Source organism: Ornithorhynchus anatinus, chromosome X1 (genome assembly GCF_004115215.2).
Source record: "Ornithorhynchus anatinus isolate Pmale09 chromosome X1, mOrnAna1.pri.v4, whole genome shotgun sequence".
NCBI lineage: Eukaryota > Metazoa > Chordata > Mammalia > Monotremata > Ornithorhynchidae > Ornithorhynchus > Ornithorhynchus anatinus.
In genome coordinates, this window is record NC_041749.1 from 65,995,140 (window position 1) to 66,014,072 (window position 18,933).

The window sequence follows — 18,933 nt, forward strand, 5'->3', positions numbered from 1 at the left end:
TGCTATGAAGTAATGCTTTGCTAAATATTCATATGGCATCTGCATCCAATTAAGATAGACCATATTTCCTCACTGAGTGACTCAGTGAGCCTATTTTGACCCAATCAAGGGAAGAAATTATGATTAATACAGTTATAAATATGGTTATAAAGTGGGGTGAAGAGTTGAGAGAGAATCACATGGCCTCCTCCCAACTTAACTGTGTTTAGGAGTATATGCACTGTCCCTGCACACAACTTCTCCCTATTTGCCCCCATCAAAAGTATACATGGTTACTCTGCTTAAATCTATTAGGAAGGGAGATTCACACACACACACACACACACACACACACACACACAAAAGCCCACACAAAAAACCCCATAACATCATGAGCATAGATGCCTTGAGGCTTCAGTGGTAGTGCACACTCCCACATATGTGGATTTCAATTTTATCAATCTATGAATCAATCAACAGTATTATTTGATCCATCCTTGCAGTATGGAGCTCAGTAGTTGGAATGCCAAAGCCCATTGAAGAGTTAGGGAACCCTGGTCAGATTCCTGTAGGTGCTAAAGAGAGACCCAAGTTGAATTTGGTTCTGGATTTGGGGCCTTCATCCAGCTGGGCAGTTCTGGGTTTCCAGTTCCAGGATCTCGCTCCCTTTTTGGCTCAGGTTGTGGAATGGTCTGCACAGTACTAAGATCCCCAGGCCCAGAAAGTGGGGATCCCATAACTGAAATAATAAAAATAATAAAAATAATAATGATGGTATTTGTTAAGTGCTTAATACGTGTGCTGGTGTTGATACAAAATAATCAGGTCCTACTCGGGGCTCACACTCTAAGAAGGAGGGAGAATACTCATGAATACTCATTTTGCAGATGAGGGAACTGAGGTACAGAGAAGTTACTTGACTTGCCCAAGGTCACAAAGCAGACAAGTGGCAGAGCTGGGATTAGAACTGAGATACTCCGATTCCCAGGTCCATGCTCTGCCCACCAGTCCATGCTGCATCCCCAGGTCTCTGAAGAAATAATTTTCTTCTCAGGGATCTGAAAGCATCAGTGCATCAGAAAGATCAAACATACTTCCCAACTTGCTCTTGCACTAGGAGACTAAAAATTTCTCCTCCAAAAGAAGAAGCATGGCCTGGAGAAAAGAGCCTGGGCCTGGAAGTCAGAGGACCTGGATTCTAATCCTGTCTCTGCCACTTGTCTGCTGTGTGGCCTTAGGCAAGTCGTTTAATGACTCTGTTCCTCAGTACCCTCGCCTGTAAAATGGGGATTAAGACTATGAGCCCTATATGGAACAGAGACTGTTTCCAACCTGCTTGATTTGTATTTACCCTAGCGCTGAATACAGTGCCTAGCACAGAGTAAGCACTGAATAAATAGCATTTAAAAAATAGGTTGTTCTGTAAATCAATTTGTTGTAAGATTTTTCATATCAATGTTGAATATAATGTGTACCTTTATAATCAAAATAATTTTGTCTTCCTTAGGTATTGCTTTCCATTTGGCCGACCTGAAGGTGCTTTGAAAGCTACTCTCTCTCTTTTGGAAAGGGTAAGAATAACTAACAAAGCATTACAAAACAAGACCTAGAAACCATATTGCAGAAGTATAACTGATAGCTGGAATGTCTTTGGGACATGGAAGGGGGAGGCAGAATGGTTGTTTCAGGACCATACCAAATGTGATACCCCTGGTCACCACTGGGACAAGGACCTATCTCCAGACATTTTCCCTGAGTCCAAAAGGTAGGACCACAATACTTCACCCTAGTAAGTCCCTCCACTCATACCCAGAAGGGAGGAGTGACATCACTGAAGGAGTACAATGGGGCTTGTTCTAGGCCCCAACTCCCAGCACTTCCTCCCTCCACTCTTGCAGAAATTATGCTTGCGGCCGGGTTAGAAGAGGTTTGCATGCTGGGGAGGGGAGGAGGAGAGAGAAGGAGTACAAAACTAGCACAATCTACCCAAATTTAAAATTGGAATGTGCTGCTTCTGTCTCAGTGTATTAGAGTTCCATTATCAATGGATCTGTTATATTGTTGTGTTGTACTCTCCCAAGTGCTTAGCTCTGTACACAGTATGTGCTCAATAAATATGATTAATTGTTTACCTAATTATAAAGAGGTCTAGTCAAAAGCTGAAAAGAATAAGGATTTAATAGTTGCTATTTCTGAAAGATGGATATATAAATTTGTAAATGTAATACAATTTTAAAAGATTTTAAAATGCCTTGTGGGTATCAAAGGGTCTCTAAAATTGAGTTGATATCAAATTTCCTAAAAACAGAAATGTACATTACATTACAATTCTCAATTCCATGCCTTATATTCACATTTAAAAATATTTTTTGAATAATGTATGAGAATGTCTCCTTTAACAATCAATGGTACTTATCTTAAGGTCTTGATGAAAGACATTGTAACTCCAGTACCACAAGAAGAGGTAAAAGCAGTCATCCGTAAATGTTTGGAGCAGGCAGCTTTAGTCAACTATACTCGCCTATCAGAGTATGCCAAAATTGAAGGTAAGGCTACCCACTGTCACCAATGTCAGCTTTAAATTTTATGTTTTCTGAATTGTAACTCATGGGGACCAAATAATATAGATCTAGCTTTATCTCTTTGCTAGCTTGATTACTAAACTCAATTTACAGGTAACATTGTGGCTGTGGACAGTTCACCAAATCAAACAATATTAAGAAAGGAGGGAGGCATGGGAAATGATTTCTTTTTTTGGAAAAGGAATTGAAATGTTAAGAGCATCAGTGACTTCTGCGCAGGAATGTGTTTGCCACACAGCATAACTGTTTTGATTTTAAGGATGACGAGAACTCAGGAATTGCTGTCATTGTAGCTGAAAAGAGTAAAGCAATTTGTTAGCTGTGACTAGAGAAGTCCAAATGAAATAGAAAAGTTGGCTAAATGAAAATATTTCACTCTTATTTAATCATCTTATTTCTACTTGCAGTGTCTGTTCTTATTAGGTTTTTGAAACCTTTATGCTAGAGAGTGTACTGTGTATGGCCTAATTTTCCAATGGTCTTATATTTACATTTGATTGCATGTATTTCTGACACTCCAAATCTAGACCGGTTGAAAGTATTTACTATTTGTTAAGTTAGAAAATGATAATAATAACACAACCATGAAGGCATCCATAATGCACTTTAAAGTTTGTCAGAGGAAATTAAGTTCTTCAGCTCAGTCACAATCCACTGTGTATCTTTACCTTTCATTGTTTCCTTGTTGGCTGCTATAGGGTGATTTGAAAAACCACGTTTTTTGAGGTGAAATATATAAATGTGTAAGTTTTATGTGCAAACCTGAATGTGTCCCATTCTGGATTTTGATTTTCTATCACTTGTGAAACATGACTCCCAAGTAAAGTGAGCAAATCTACATCGTATGGCTTCAGGACATGACTCAGAAAACAAAACCAAATGAAAAAGAAATCCATTATTTTAACCAGAAGAGTCCTTGTTTTCTTAGAGAATCAGGTTATTATTGTGTCAAATTTTCAACCTTTTGTACATGTCCCCTCTTTCAATTTTGTCTGTCTGACAATGCAAATTGTGTACCAGTGGTAATGAATTCATTGTTATGCATCCAGTGAGAAACACTTAAGAATTGGGCACTAAAAGGATGTTTATCAACTCTTGACTTGGTAATGAGTGATAAAAATAGAGGAGGAATGAAGGTTTTATGAGCACTGTATTATCAGGCAATTTCACAAAGCATTCACCTTCACAGGAGATTTGTAATTTGGTGTACTCAGTAAAATGAAATGCTTTAACTATTCTGAACAAGGATGGAGAAGGACTTGGATCAAAACACTTTTGAATTTATGGATGCTGGCTCCCTGGGTCTTGGTGTAGATATTACTAACCTTTTGGTAAGATCTGCTTTCTTCTTTCAGATAAATCTATGCAAAAAAAAATCAAACTTTAAGCTCTGTAAGTAAAAATGCATTCATTTCCAAAGTAGAACAGCTAGTGTATACTTTCCTTTTGTGCCTCAATTCTTCTTAGTTGTGTTAATTATCTTTTGCACTGTGACTTTTAGGTCTGGGAATACTTTGAAGCAACAAATCCTTTTTTTCCAGCTCTCTTTTCAGAGAAGTACTTCATTCCACACTACCTGCTCTCTTCTGCTTCTCTCCTTCCTTGTTCGTGATTGGCACAGCCACTTTTCTATGCTACTTCTATAAAAGTGGTTGTGACACCAATTCAAAGCATGCTGGGATTGTTAATTCAAACAACCCAACATCCACCAGCTGCATGTATCAGGTTTTCTCTCATGAGCATAGTCCACTACACGTGAAGGCATAGTAGTTTCAAAAATGTTACTACTGTGTGGTATTAAAAGGGCTATTATTCTATGTGCCTGATTTTACCATGAAAAAAATTGAATTTGAAAATTTGATCAACTCCTACCCACTTTAAAAAGACATGTGCAATTGTTGAATTTTAAATGAGTTGTAGTGATATTACTGGAGACTATGTTTATGAAGAAATACCTCAAAAGCCTTAGATACTAAAGTTTGAAATCCTTAGTATCTTGGAGCCTTGAATCAATAAAATTCTGTTTCCCTTTATCCATGATGTTTTGATCATTGTATTCTTGCAAACAATTCAAAAGAGACTTGAAAAATCATGGTCACAATCTCTCTTGTGACTCATGGCATGCTGAATGGTTAATCCAGTATAATTTCAATTTTAAACCTCCTTTTTCTTTTATCCTATGTTTATCCCAAAATACTCTGTGGCTACTTTCCTTTTGAGCTAATGTAACGTTTTCCTCTGACCTATGACCTTTAACCTCTTTACCTCTGACCTAAGCCTCTTGCATGCCCAAATCCTCTTTTATAGGGAAAAAGAGAGAAATGTATGAGCATCCTGTCTTCTGCTTGGCCTCTCAAGTGATGGATTTAACCATTCGTGAGTACCTACCACCTCCTCTCCATGCTGTCTTCACTCTTTCTGTTTTCATTATTTCAAGAAAATCCAGATCCAAACCAACTCACTTTCCTTGCTTCAAGTCTTTTAGCATTTGGCTTGTCTGTTGCTTCTGTCTGTGAAACCCAGTGTGAGAAGTCCGGTCACTTTTTATCAACTTAAAACAGGTTAGACAATTAAGCCATTTGTTTGTGATAAACTCCAATTTGTCTGTAAGTTTTTCAGTTATTCTTTGTCTGTGACCTGAATGCATTTTTACTTTGCTTCTGTGTAACCCCAATTTGTAAAGTGCTTGTCACTGGTACACAATCTAAAGGTAGCAGCTACGGGGGAACAATGAGCTCGGGGTTAGATGAAGGACATATGTGAAAAGCAATCCCTTTTGTCTATAAGTTAAGATCTCAAAGTCATTCTGAGTATAAGATCATATAAAACTGTCCTTTTTCTGCATATTAGATCTTATATGCCTTGTCTGTTATCTATCTCTCAAGCTGAGAAGATGAACTTGTATTCCTTAGAGTTTTTTTATTTCTCCTTTTTCTCCAAGCTCTGGCTAGAACATATGACTTAATTGTCACTTGGAGAGTATTTATATGTTCTCATAGCTTGATTTCACATTGAACTTAATTTTACTAATTTTCTATTTGTGCAGCATTTTCCACCTCTGTGAAGGAGCCTTTTTTGCTGATACCCATATCTCTGGGTGGGGAGTAAATGGGCAACTTTTCTTTCCAATGTCATATATCACACATAAATGGGGGGCATTTTGGTCCACTTGCTCATTAATTCTGCATATCTGTTCTTGTTTCTCTCTTTTCTCTCCTTGTTGCTCTCTCTCTCTTTCATATAGAGAATCAAAAGGATGCAGGTGAACAATTGCATATGCATTATAAATAACAGGATTGTCGAGTTATATTTAGTTTTGTTTTCTTTTTCATGGCTCCTTAAGTTATGTACTCCTAGAAACTGAAGCGGAGTTGCAATAATACTTAAGGAGTTAATTTGTGCTGTCTCAACCTACATAATGCCCTATACCTAATAGAGTAGAGCTACCGCATAGAAAAGGCATAAGCTTCGAGGAGCAGAACTTCTGGTTTGCTAAGGACCTTCATTTGATTTTTGGTGTCAAAGTTTTAGAGATCTGGCCTTTCGTTTATAAAAAAGGATTAAGTCTTTTGAAACAAACTAATCTTCATTTTTGTTTTTCACATTTTATGTTTTATGCCCTATTGAGAAGTTTATGTTCTTTGGTAAATGTGTACTAACAGCCTAGCTAGAGAGAAGTTGTGTTTGTGTCATTCTTGTTTGTAATGTGTGGTAAAATGTAATGAAACGAGGAAAGAGCAAAGATAGTTATGCAGTTTTGTCTCCATTAGTGGTAGTAGTAGTCGTAGCAATGGTATTTATTCAGCACTCACTGGGCGCAATGCCCACTAAAAAGTGCTTGGGAAAGTACAACAGAAGCCCAAGACACTTTCCCTTCCCACAAGGAGCTTGTACTCTAATGGAGGAGACAGGCATAAAAAATATGAACAAGCAGTACATTCTGAATAATAATAATTGTACAATCGAACGTACAAGTGCTGAGGATAGGTAGAAAGAAATGTGTAAGTTCCAGTGGTAGCTATGGGGTCCTACAACTCAAGGGATTGGCAATTTATTATTCACTGGGGAGGGCTTGTTGAAGAACATGGTATTTGAGGATGGATTTGATGATGGGGAGAGCTGTACTCTGGCTGATTAGGTGAGGGAGGGAATTCCAGGCCAGGAAAATAACATGAGGTGGACACAAGCAGAAGAGTCAGGTGTGAGGTATGGCTAGAAGATGAGGTTGGAAGCAACAAGGAACATGAGCTGGGGGGAAGGGAATGAAGAGAGTCAATATGCAAGATGAGGGGCCTAATGGAGAGCCTTGAAGCCAATCGTGAGGAACATTTAATTGCTGTCAAGGAAAATGGGAAGATACTGTGGGTTTTTGTGAAGAGGAGAGATGTGCGCTGAACAGTGCTTCAAGATGATCTGTGCAGTAGCATGTAGGGGGATTGGAGGAGAAAGAGGCTGGAGACTAGGAGACCAGTACTTTCCCCATTTTCAGGATTCACTATTGAGAGTAGGACTTGTGCAAATTTCTTTCTTTGTATTCATTGAATGAAAATCATGAATTAAAGTTGCAATGCTTAGACTGTTGATTCAGTTTAACTTTCATGAGATTTGAAAAGGCCAATCTTAAAAAACCTCTTCCATTTAGCTTAAAGAGCTATGTTGGGAGGGAATGGAGCAGGTGGCAGGGAAAATCTCCTAGGGAGATTCTCCACTTGAGAAGCAGGAGGTAGGTGAGTGAGGTTACACTTCCTCTCTTGTGTCCACAGGAGAGCTGGGCTCATTTATATATTTGGGATAATAATAATGATAATGTTGGTATTTGTTAAGCACTTACTATGTGCAGAGCACTGTTCTAAGTGCTGGGGTAGATACAGGGTTATCAGGTTGTCCCTCATGAGGCTCACAATTAATCCCCATTTTACAGATGAGGGTACTGAGGCCCAGAGAAGTGAAGTGACTTGCCCACAGTCACACAGCTGACAAGTGGCAGAGCCGGGATTCGAACCCATGACCTCTGACTCCCAAGCCCGGGCTCTTTCCACTGAGCCAAAAGGATAGAAGACTAAACTCAGAGCAATACCATTTCATAGATTTGTAGATAGAGGAAAATGTCAGGGAGGGTCCCCCAAGAAAAGCTCTAAATGTGAGGGTTTGGGCCAACTTCCATATGATATCATTACATTACACTGAGTGGGCATGCAGAAGGTTGTAATGTTGGGTCATTTAAAGTGCAGGTTACACAGATAGTGTAGAGAGATGATGTCTTACAGAATGGGAAAGGCAAATTGTTCACCACCATGGTGCAGCTAAACATCTGAGGCCAGTCCTGCATGATGCCCTTGCTGCCCAAACAGAGGCAGGTAGGGCAACAAGGCTCCACATGCATAAGTCTCCATAACAGAGAGCTGGACTTGAAATTGTGTGAGTTGTGTCCTCATCATAGTTCTGGCTTCCTCTTGGAGCCTAGCATGTCTAATCTAGCCTGTCCTGCAGAAGTGCACAGCAACCATGATTGCTGTCAGCTTCAAGGAGTTTAGACTGTTCCAGAGGATAGATAATGAATGGTAAGAATTTTTTTTTTTTTCCATGCTCTTCCTACCATGTTAGTACTATTGAGCAGGTCATGTCTAGTGGAGGTTTCTAAAGGAAAACAAAACGCAGTCACTGTCTTTGAGGAGATCACAAAGTAATGTGGGGGACCTTGAGCAAGTCACTTAACTTCTCTGTGCCTCAGTTACCTCATCTGTAAAATGAGGATGGTGAACTTGTGGGACAGGGACTTTGTACAGCCCAATTATCTTCTGTCTACCCTAGCGCTTAGTACAATGCCTGGCAAGTACCATAAAAAATGTATATATATAATCCTTACCCATCTTTAGGTAAGTATAATTCTTATGAATTTAAAGGCCTAATAACAGAATACTTGCATAGTAATAAAGACTCATAGTTTGGTCAATAATACCGGGATAATCAATTAATCATATTTATTGAGCGCTTACTATGTGCAGAGCACTGAACTGATCACTTGGGAGAGTTCAATACAACATGAGCTTACAGTCTAGACATCACATCTCTACTGTAGTATCTTTCCTTTTTCTGTTGTGGAGGAAGAAACTAATATACCTATCACTTTAAAGGACCTTTTCTGTGAATAAATATGTTCATCTGTACACTTTGGGAGGCTATACTAGTCTTGGTCTTTTTTGTAATGTATTCCTTGAATGTTACTTTCCTGGCCCACATTTTCTTACAGTATATAAAATTAAAGTCCTCAAATTATCAAAATGAAAAAAAAATCAATTTGCACATTTGAGAATGTTATAATTTCAATGTAAAGGTAAAGTAAGTGTAAATAATGCAAAGTAAATGTGAGGAAGAGAACAAAATAGAATTGTGCCTGGCTTCCATGGTTTTAGGCAGGCTTAACTGCAAGAGAAGACAAGGAGAAAGGAGTCAAGTGGGAAGAACATAATCCTCCCATGTGGGGCTTTTGTACAATAATAATAATAATAATGAAGGTACTTGTTAAGCACTTACTATGTGCCAGGCACTGTACTTAACACTGGGGTGGATACAAGCAAATCGGGTTGGACACTGTCCCTGTCCCACATGGGGCTCACAGTCTCAAATCCCTATTTTGCAGATGAGGTAACTGAGGTACAGAGAAGTGAAGTGACTTGCCCAAGGTCACAGAGCAGACAACTGGCTCCCTCTCCCTCCCCTCCTAGACTGTGAGCTAGCTGTGGGCAGGGATTGTCTCTTTATTGTTGTATCGTACTTTCCCAAGCACTTAATACAGTGCTCTGCACACAGTAAGCGCTCAATAAATATGATTGAATGGAATGAATGAATGAAATGGCAGAACTGGGATTAGAACACATGACCTTTTGACCTCCAGGCCTGTGATCTGTCCACTACACCATGCTAGTCATCACACACCCCTGGTAGTATGCTGCACCATTTGGGGCCAGGGGCAGGACAGCTGATAGTGATCTTGCCACTTGTACAGACACAACCCAGAGTAATGTCCCAATATGCACCCTCCTGGGACAAGGTGAGTGGAGTTTAGCACTTCGGGAACACACTGAGATTGCCAGGGGCTTAGGGTGGTCTTGTCAGGCCAAGCTCCAAGTGGAGGTAAGCCTGGGAGGATCCTTGAAAGAGGCCAATGACCCAATTAGTCGTAGCCAATAAAATTTGGTATTGAAGGAAAAAGATTCTTGAATAAATGGAATTATCTAGATTGAATACCTATATTCATTAAATTATCCAGATCATTTTCTACTTCATTTGGCTACTGGCATGGCATTAGAGAGGAATTAGGGATATTAGAAGGCATTTCACCACTTTATACTACTTCCCTGATCCTTTTTCTCTCCCATCTCAAATTTCAACAACTTAAATATTAGCTGAATATTAAATATTAGTTCATCATATTTGATTTTAGCTTTTATCATACCAAAGTACCTGAGATCTAGCAAGGTCTGAGGCCCCCAAACCATGTAACTGGATTTCCTGATATTTCCTGAAAATTCAGCCAAACAGTTGCCCTTCCTAGGAGTGAAGCAGACAAACAGATTGTCCTCACTGCACAGTAATCTTGCTTTCGAAGCAGGAATAAACCAGGCATATGTTTACCTCAAGGGCTAGATTGAGCATAGATGAAAAGAGGCCATGACCATAAGCTTTGTTTTCATTGAGTTATCTCAATAGTGGATGTTGTTTTAGAAGCTACTGCAGTTGAGCAACCACAGTACTAAAACGGGATTTGCCTCCAGATTTGTATATATCTACAATTCCAATTCATTGTCTGAATTGGAGAAAGGCAGTGACTGTCGGTCCGCTTTAGTTTTCTCTTCCCGGAACAAGTTACCTTTGCTGATTGCTAGCTGAAGTCTCTGGAAGCAAAATAATTTGATAGAATGTTCATGGATTCACTAGAGAATTCTTCAAAAGTATACAGTGTAAGCATGGTGTGGAAAGTTCAAAAGGATCCACTACTGTCATATTGTGTAAACATAATATTCTACCTTTACATTTGACTTTAAAAGGTTCTACAGCAAAGTACTATTCGCTCTGATCATAGTGAGAAACTAAAACCACAGAAATACAAGTGTTGTTTACACTATTGCAATAGCCTAAAACCATTAGTGATTATCAAAGGAAAAGATCAGGTATTTAGTTAGTGGACAGGATTCTCTCTTACGATAACCAGAGTACAATCAGAGCGTCTGCCTCACTATACAAGCTATGATCTAAGAGACTGAAGATCTGTACAAATGGCCCTTCAATAGGCCTATATTTCTTGTCTGGTGATGTTATTTTTTTAAATATTCAATTTTAATTAAAGTTCTCCAGAGGTTGCCTCTTTAGGAAGCACCTCTTGTGTTTTAAGTTTGTAGATAAGCCACAATATTTTATTCTGGGTGACTGAAATATCCAAATTCTTTCAGTTGTGTTGCTGCTCTATTGTACTGTTGACTGTTTAAAGGAATACAATTCTCACATTGAACTCACAAATTCTGCTGAGTTCTTGCCAGTTTCAGCTGGAAGAAGAATCTTGTGTGGTTTAGGTAAAGACTGTGTTTTGAGAATCAAGAGACCTGAAATCTAGTCCTGTTATGTCGTCTTGGACTAGTCAATTAGCTTTTCTGGGATTCATTTTTTTCATCTACAAAATGGGGACACCACACCTGCTTCTTCATACCCTTCAACAATAAGAGCAAATGATATACTTGATAAGAAACTGCATTGTAAAGTAAAAAAATTATATAGAATACAAAGTATTACTTTTTTCATATTTGGAAAAGTATTTGGAAGTCAATTGTCACATTTTTCATGTCAGTTGTTTATGCTAATATTATTATGGCATTTATTAAATAAGATCTTCATATCAAATGAGAAAATTGGTCTTGGGGTTAATCCTTATTGGAAATATATGTTAGATGCCTATATCATAATTCAGCAGTGTCCATTCTTAGACAGTCCAAAAGTGTTATACATTATGTTACTAGGAACATGTCTACCAACTCTGTGTACAGTGCTCTGTACACAGTAAGTGCAAGATAAATACAATTGATTGATTGATTATTGCTGGACTGGCACTTAAAGTTTTCATGTCTAAACATTAGAAAGTGAATTATCCAAAGGTTGGTTAAATGAACTGTCTGACTAGTTAACAGAAGCTAATTTGGATAACTTAAAAAAAGTTGGCTAACTGAACAAGATTAAGTAGGTACCATCCTGAGATAGCCAACTCCAATTTTGTTCCATTAGTTGAACCTTCCATTGTCTGACAAAGCCTCAGTGTTAATTAATTTGGATAACTGACTTTCCTTGGTATTATACAATTGATGTAGACCGTGTAAAGCTAAATTAAGTGCATCTTTGAAGCAAATATCTGGGTAATTCAGCCAGTAATGATATTTGTGAATGCCTGCAAGGCATATAAAATTTGGTATTGAAGGAAAAAGATTATAGAATGAATGGAATTATCTAGATTTGATACCTATATTCATTAAATTATTCAGATAATTTTCTACTTCATTTGGCTGCTTGGCATGGCCTTAGAGAGGGATTAGGAATATTAAGAGGCATTTCACAACTTTCCACTACTTCCCCAATCCTTTCTCTAGCCCATCTAAAATTTCAATAACTTAAATATTAATTGATCATATTTGATTCTAGCAAGATCCAAATCCTAGATTCTTCAAGAATGTATTGGTAGTATTAGTGGTTGTAACAGCATTTATTGAGCACCCACTTGGAGCAGTGCACTATACTTGGCATTTGAGAAATGCAGAATAAGCAAGTGGTATGTTCCCTGCCTACGAGAAGCTTACATTCTAATGGGAGAGACAAACATAAAAGAGACAAATATATACAAGAGTGATCAAAATAAATAGATTGAGTGCTAAGAGTACAAATTATTTCATAAGACTTTGGAGTATAATTGAAGTGGCCAGGAATTCATAGGCATTTTGATGGTTGATGAGGAAGGTAGTAGTTAGAAACAGGTAAGACAGATAAATCAAGGGTTTTATTTGTCTGTGCATGTGATTGCCCCATGCTCCCAGGTGCTACTCTCTTTTGGCTTTGGTTAGAGTTTATAGAAATTACTTCATTTTTCCATGCCAGTCACATTATAACTCCCTTTGGAGCCAAGTATATTTTATCACATAAACATGAGCAATGGTAATTGAGTGAATGAATTTGGAAACCTTGTTTTTGGAGAAAGTGTGTGTGTGTGTCTGTGTGTGTGTGTGTGTGTGTGTGTGTGTGTGTGTGTGTGTGTGTTGGGGCTAAAGGGGGTGTCAATTTTTTTAAAAAGAGCATGTTTTTTCAGTATATGAAATCTTTGAGGTGTATTCAACTGCATTTTTCCGAGGAATATTTTAATTTAGACACCAGATTCTGGATTGGTTCAAGTTTCGTTTCTAAGGTTCCTTTTTTATTTTATGAATCAGAAATTAAATCTGAACCAGAACAGATTTCTTTGTTTCTTTGTCTCTGTGTTGCCAGATCATATGTCTCCAGAAGAATGGGATTCTTAGACAACAAATAGTTCCTAAAATGTTGCTGAAGATCAGTGACTGGCATGTTTTTAAAATGCAGCTGAAACAGCAGCTTTTGAAAGCTTTTTTAAAAATTTCTGCATTGAACCCTGACACATTCAAGGGTGCAAGGCAATAAAACTTTTGCTTTTAACAGATGGTTTATCAGAATATTGTGTTTTTCCTTATATCCTGATTCCTTTACTAACACTATATGAATTCAAAACACCCCAAATCCACTTCCGATAAATTAGCAGCCAAATTCAGTTTTCCCACAAAAAATGCAAGCAAACCAAAAAGCAATTTGGGCAGTGGAGTGGCCACTAATTTACTAGTAAGATTTGAAATTACAAAACTGGAAAATAAAATGAGGAATAATATCTAGTAGTAGCATTTTTCTAATACCACAGAGAAACCTGTTACAGATAAGCAGTGTTGTAAAGCTAGTATGGTCATCAGATATTCCTGTGAGTATGTATAGAAGGGAAGACTATTGTCATAATTTTTTTTCTATGCCGATATTGTAAACTGTATGACAGATGGGTCAAGTTCTGATTGCGGTATTCTAACATTTGGAATAGCAAGTAACATATTTGATAGAGCTGGCAAGTTTTTATATATGATTCAACCCACAGTATAAAAGTCACGAGACTTCCAAGTTGGAAATAATTAAATGTGCTGGAAACAATTAGAAAATGCACATTTTAAAAAGTGACAGATTTTTTATGTTTAAATTACACAAAGGGAGCAAGAATATTTTAAAGTTCCCTTGAACTGACATAAAGTCTGTATTATGGCTTTAAAAAACAATGAATTGCCATGTTTGCCTTTTGGAAATGTAACCCAACATTCATAAGAATAAGACATATATTATTAAGTAGAATTTTCTACAATCTGGAAAAAAGAGGTAATTGTTAGAATGTAAATGGGATTCCTCAATGTGAGTCTTTAACAAGTTGATGATGCTGATATCTTCCACTTACACTTGGCTCTGTGAAATGTAATTAGCATTTCCCTTGAATTTTAAATATCTGGGAATCTAGGTATAGTGCTACAGAAGCTGATAGAGGGGTATGTTTTTTGTCAAATTCCATCATATCTATGTAACATTCAAGTAACAATAAGAAAACATCAACACTACTACTTGTATTTTGTCATTTCTACTTATATTTTTATTCAAGGTTTGTCATCTTATTGGTCACTTTGTTAAAGTCACCTTGTCTCTTTACTTTTACTGTCTTCCTTCATCCACCATGAACAGTTCATCGGCCTAAACCCCAGCCACCACCTGAGCCTTCAACCTCTCAATTGCAGAAAAACATAATAAATCAGAGGTTCAAAGGCATACCTAGGCAAACACCAAGTACTGTAATGATTTTTTTCTTTATTCTGCAGTCTTCTAGTTTAGATTGCTTTCTGTTCCCTTATCCTTAAAGTGTGTTTTGGTTTTAATATCAAGCACGTATTTCAGTGCTGAAAGCTGATCAGCTCTCAAGTGTAACTCTGTAGCCTTCTAGAGTCTTGAAAGATAGTACTTCAAAATGTCCACATTTTTTGTCTAGCAATGTCTGACATATGCCACATTTTCAAATATCAATGTCAGCACAAAATAACATTGTTGTTGCATAACATTTTGCATGATAACTTTAAAAATGTTTGAACTTATATTGTTTATGCAGTGTTTTAAGAGTATATTGTCTCTTTTTTATTTAACTTTCAGTGCTCCAGCTATTAGTCTAGTCTGTTCTAGCATATATCAATATGTCAAATCTAGCAGTTCAAATGCATTAAAAAAGTTCTAAGCCTAAATACCAATTTTTTCTCTCCCGGATTATATACACAGTAGTTCCTTTAAAGACAGCATCTTTCTAAAGTCATTCTTAGGTCTGTATCACCTCAAGTAATTTATTTGTCACATAATCACAAAGATGCACACTGGCCAAATGGAAAAAAACAAAAAATAAACCTGTAATTGCATTTTAAAATCCTTCAGATTATTTTCTATTGCATTAATTATGGAAAACAGGCAATTAATCATAAATGAAAATTTGGGTCCTGCAATAAATAGATTGAAAGCTGTAGATTCAGAATCAGTATTAGTCATCTGGTTTTTTCAGTGACATGTAAAATTTAAGAATTGCAAAATATCACCAAAGTATTATTAAACTTACTCATCTGTATCTATCTCCAGAAAAACACATATATGAGTATATAATGCACAAATTCACAAAGGGTATTGTGAGGGTGTATTTATATACATATATATGTTAGCAATATATTTGTTGCATATCTACTGAATATATTGCATATAGTCAACAAAAAGCACTGCACATAAATGCAAATCTAATTAATGTTCCAGCTACTTAAAGCATCTCAGATATCTCAAAATATCAAAAATGATTATATATTGTAAATAACTGGAAAAATGTCATTGAATTCATTCACTTTAAAAGGTAGATTCAAATCCAAGTGAAGTGAAGAAGTAATATTATTTGAGCACCCATAATTAACTTTTAGAAGAATCCATGATTTTGAGATATTTCAAAGATGTATAAGTAGTGATTCATAAAATATGTTTATTAATGCACAGGCCTATCCTGTTGATTACTAAGTATAAATGTGTGTTCTGGTGTGTGTATGTGTGTGTGTGACAGATAATATGTATAAGGTGTGGAATTTGAATATTGATATACCGACTATTCAGGAAAGAAAATGTGTACACTTGCTAATCAATATTCAAATATCTCACCCAAAGCATATTACCCATAACATATATACATATGCAATATGTTCCAAAAGATCTTACAAGCAGCAAATGAAATGATTACAACAAATGTAAAAGAATCAACAGACCAGTAAACCCTGAATCCACAATAATCATTTTGTCTATTATCGCCAAGTCCCCTCACATATATTTATTTAGATTACAGATGCTCCCTGTTTTGATTGCCTTCTACATTTTAATGAAACTATTGGTTCACATACCAATTCCACAAACTATTGGTTCACATACCAATTCCACTTAGCTTTATATATAAATTTATTATGGATTTGATGGTGATATATCTGCTGAGGATCATAGTCTTCAGTTTGGTCCTGGAAATTTTGTTTTCATTTTACCACAGAGTGCCATTGTTTCACTATAAGCTTAGTTTATGTTAAGAATGTAAGCATGCTTGTGATTATCCTTACTGGCCTATAAAATCTCAGGTATCAGTTGGGCAGACTATCAGGCTAGTAGCAATCTCCCCTTTTTGTTACAAGGCTAGTAAATCCTGTCCGACTCATTGTAACTCCCAGGGTGACACACACATATACGTGTACACACACACACACACACACACACACATATACACCAACACTGGAAGAAGGATTCTAACAAGGCATACTGCTTCTCCAGGATCATCAAACAATTATATGCATGTAAACACAATTCATCATTTTAAGCACTTATGTACAACCTAGATAGTAGTGTTCGTTGATATGTTAGTAGATGCTGTCCTTAGGAAATTGATTTAGTGAACCCAAGTATTACAAAATTTGAAATGGTAAATAGTATATTTAATGCAATATTATTTGTAAATGTAAAGCTGGAGCACTGTCTTTTCATAGCATAATAATAAAAGTGGTGTCATGGTTTGCTCACTACTAATTATCTAGCATTTAACGTTTGCATGAAAAGTTTTTTAAAAGTCGATAATTTTTCTTGGATTTCTTATCCACTAGATCTAATGGCCACATAACTAGGCTGGCATTTTTGCTGAATTTAATTCAAATTCTTGTACTACAGAAAATGTAGGCCGCTTAATCACTCCTGCCAAAAAGCTAGAAGATACAATACGTCTTGCAGAACTAGTCATTGAAGTTCTACAGCAAAATGAAGAGCATCATGCAGAGGTGAGAAGTAGTGTTGGAAAGTTTCTATTTGCAGAGTTTTGGGAGAAACCTTCATGAGATTGAATATTTGATTCTACATTCATTGAACCAAATCTTGAACAGGGCAATTCTTCTTCACATTTGTTTTTATATAACTTATTCACCTTGAGTACTGCTAGGAAAAAGTCTTTGATGTTTGGGGAGGGAAAAAGAGTGCCTTTGTTTATTTCTAAAAATTTGTTGTTCACAATTCCATTTCAATCGAAGTTTTCAGATTTGTAGCTACAGTTGTAACAAGGTGAGTCCAATTTAGTGAATAATCATCCAACTCATATTGAGTTATTGTTATGCAGTTGTTAATCAAAAACATAAAATATTTTTGATCTTTTGTGCCTTAACACTTTTTTTTATGTGAATGTGGAAACTAAGAAATCTTGCCCAAATTGCTGCTTGAACTCAGCTTTGCTACTTTACACTGTCAGTATCAGCAGTATTTGAGTTTTGACTGTGTGCAGAGCACTGAATTAGGTCCATGGGGAACATACAAAAATAAAAGATTAGATTCCTGTCCTTGAGGAGCTTACAGCCTAATGGGGAAGAAAGAAGACATTTTAAAGTGAAGCAGACACTAAAGTCTGGTAGACATTAGAGTCTGCATTTGCTTTATATTTAATTTGAGTTAATAATGCAATGATGGAAGCAAAGTAATCTGTGTTTCTGTATTTGTAGGTATTCCAACATGAATCAAAATAAATCTAACAACTCTTTTAGCATACTGCCAAAATAATAATTTTAAATGTGCTTATAAATAAATTCCAGTTCTCATTTAAATTCTTAAACCTGTAAAGCCCTCAATATATTTCCAAATCCTTTGTTCAAACTGTTGTATAACTGTTCATTTTAAAACTCACATTTAATAATGATCTGTTTTTAGTTTTCATATTGCTCAACACACTCATCATTCTCTCTTTTCCTTCACATTTAGATTTATTGCATTAAAGATGTTCAATAAAATAATTTCACAGTCACCTAAAAAAAAGATAATTCCAACGTTTAATGAATTGACAGTACAATTAACTTATAGCTAATACACCATAAATCCACCAGTCCCAACTAATGCCTGATTGCATATTTAAATTTCCTCCCTGTTTTTCTACTGTTCATTCAATCTTGGATGATCCTGGCAGGGGAAAGAGGTATGTGACTAAATTGAATGAAATGAGTCACCTCCTGTCATATTCTGTGCATGCCCTTTCAATGCCATGTTTTCTAAGGGGAATTTATTTACCTGGGTGCTCCTGGCTTTGTAACTTTGACCCAAGGAATGTAACAGCAACTCCAGAAGGACTGCTTGTGGAATTGGTTTCCCTCCACAGAAGGGCAAATGTGGGCTTATCACCTAGTCTATGCATGAAGCAATCAATATATTTAACAAGCACTGCAGTTACATCCCAACACAACCCTTCCTGCCTAGAATCTTTCCTCAGCCTGTTATTACCTTCATTAGTTTGCACTTACCTTTAATAGTCAAATGAATAGAGAACTTAATAACCAATACCTAGCTATAATGATACTAACCTTCTCTAATAATGTCTCCATGTGAATTATATATATACAGTATTTATATATAGAGAGAGTGGTAAATATTTTCATAAAACCCCTGGTTGGAGAGTGTAAGATTCCTTTGGGTTTGAGAAGTGGCCTCATAACTCATACACTGGCATGTCTGAGTGGTGCCAAGGAAGTGGAGCAAAATCAACACTGCTTTTCTGGACACTCCATAGCTAAAGGGATGGTGGAAATCTTTTCACTGTGAAGATATTTCTGTATTTACCACACAGTGGAATTATATTGGTGAGTGTGTTCTTTCAGGTACAATGAGAAGTTTTCTAGAAGGATGTAGGGGACAGTGGTTTTGGGACTTCTACGACTTTTCCCAAAGTACA

The 18,933-nt window shown here is 36.7% G+C and overlaps 1 protein-coding gene across 17 annotated transcripts in view; it reads left to right on the forward strand.

The window, feature by feature from the left end:
* Positions 1-18,933, forward strand: part of CADPS (calcium dependent secretion activator) — a 495,043-nt gene that overhangs the window by 372,517 nt on the left and 103,593 nt on the right. For 4 of the 17 annotated variants that reach the window (XM_029051416.2, XM_029051419.2, XM_029051428.2 and 1 more), the window contains 6 exons: positions 1,487-1,550; positions 2,402-2,525; positions 4,869-4,937; positions 5,806-5,823; positions 16,902-17,008; positions 18,175-18,183. In XM_029051416.2, the coding sequence (XP_028907249.1) occupies positions 1,487-1,550; positions 2,402-2,525; positions 4,869-4,937; positions 5,806-5,823; positions 16,902-17,008; positions 18,175-18,183 (391 nt within the window). The remainder of the gene's footprint in view (positions 1-1,486; positions 1,551-2,401; positions 2,526-4,868; positions 4,938-5,805; positions 5,824-16,901; positions 17,009-18,174; positions 18,184-18,933) is intronic. The other 13 variants (XM_029051421.2, XM_029051414.2, XM_029051422.2 and 10 more) reach the window with 6 other exon arrangements.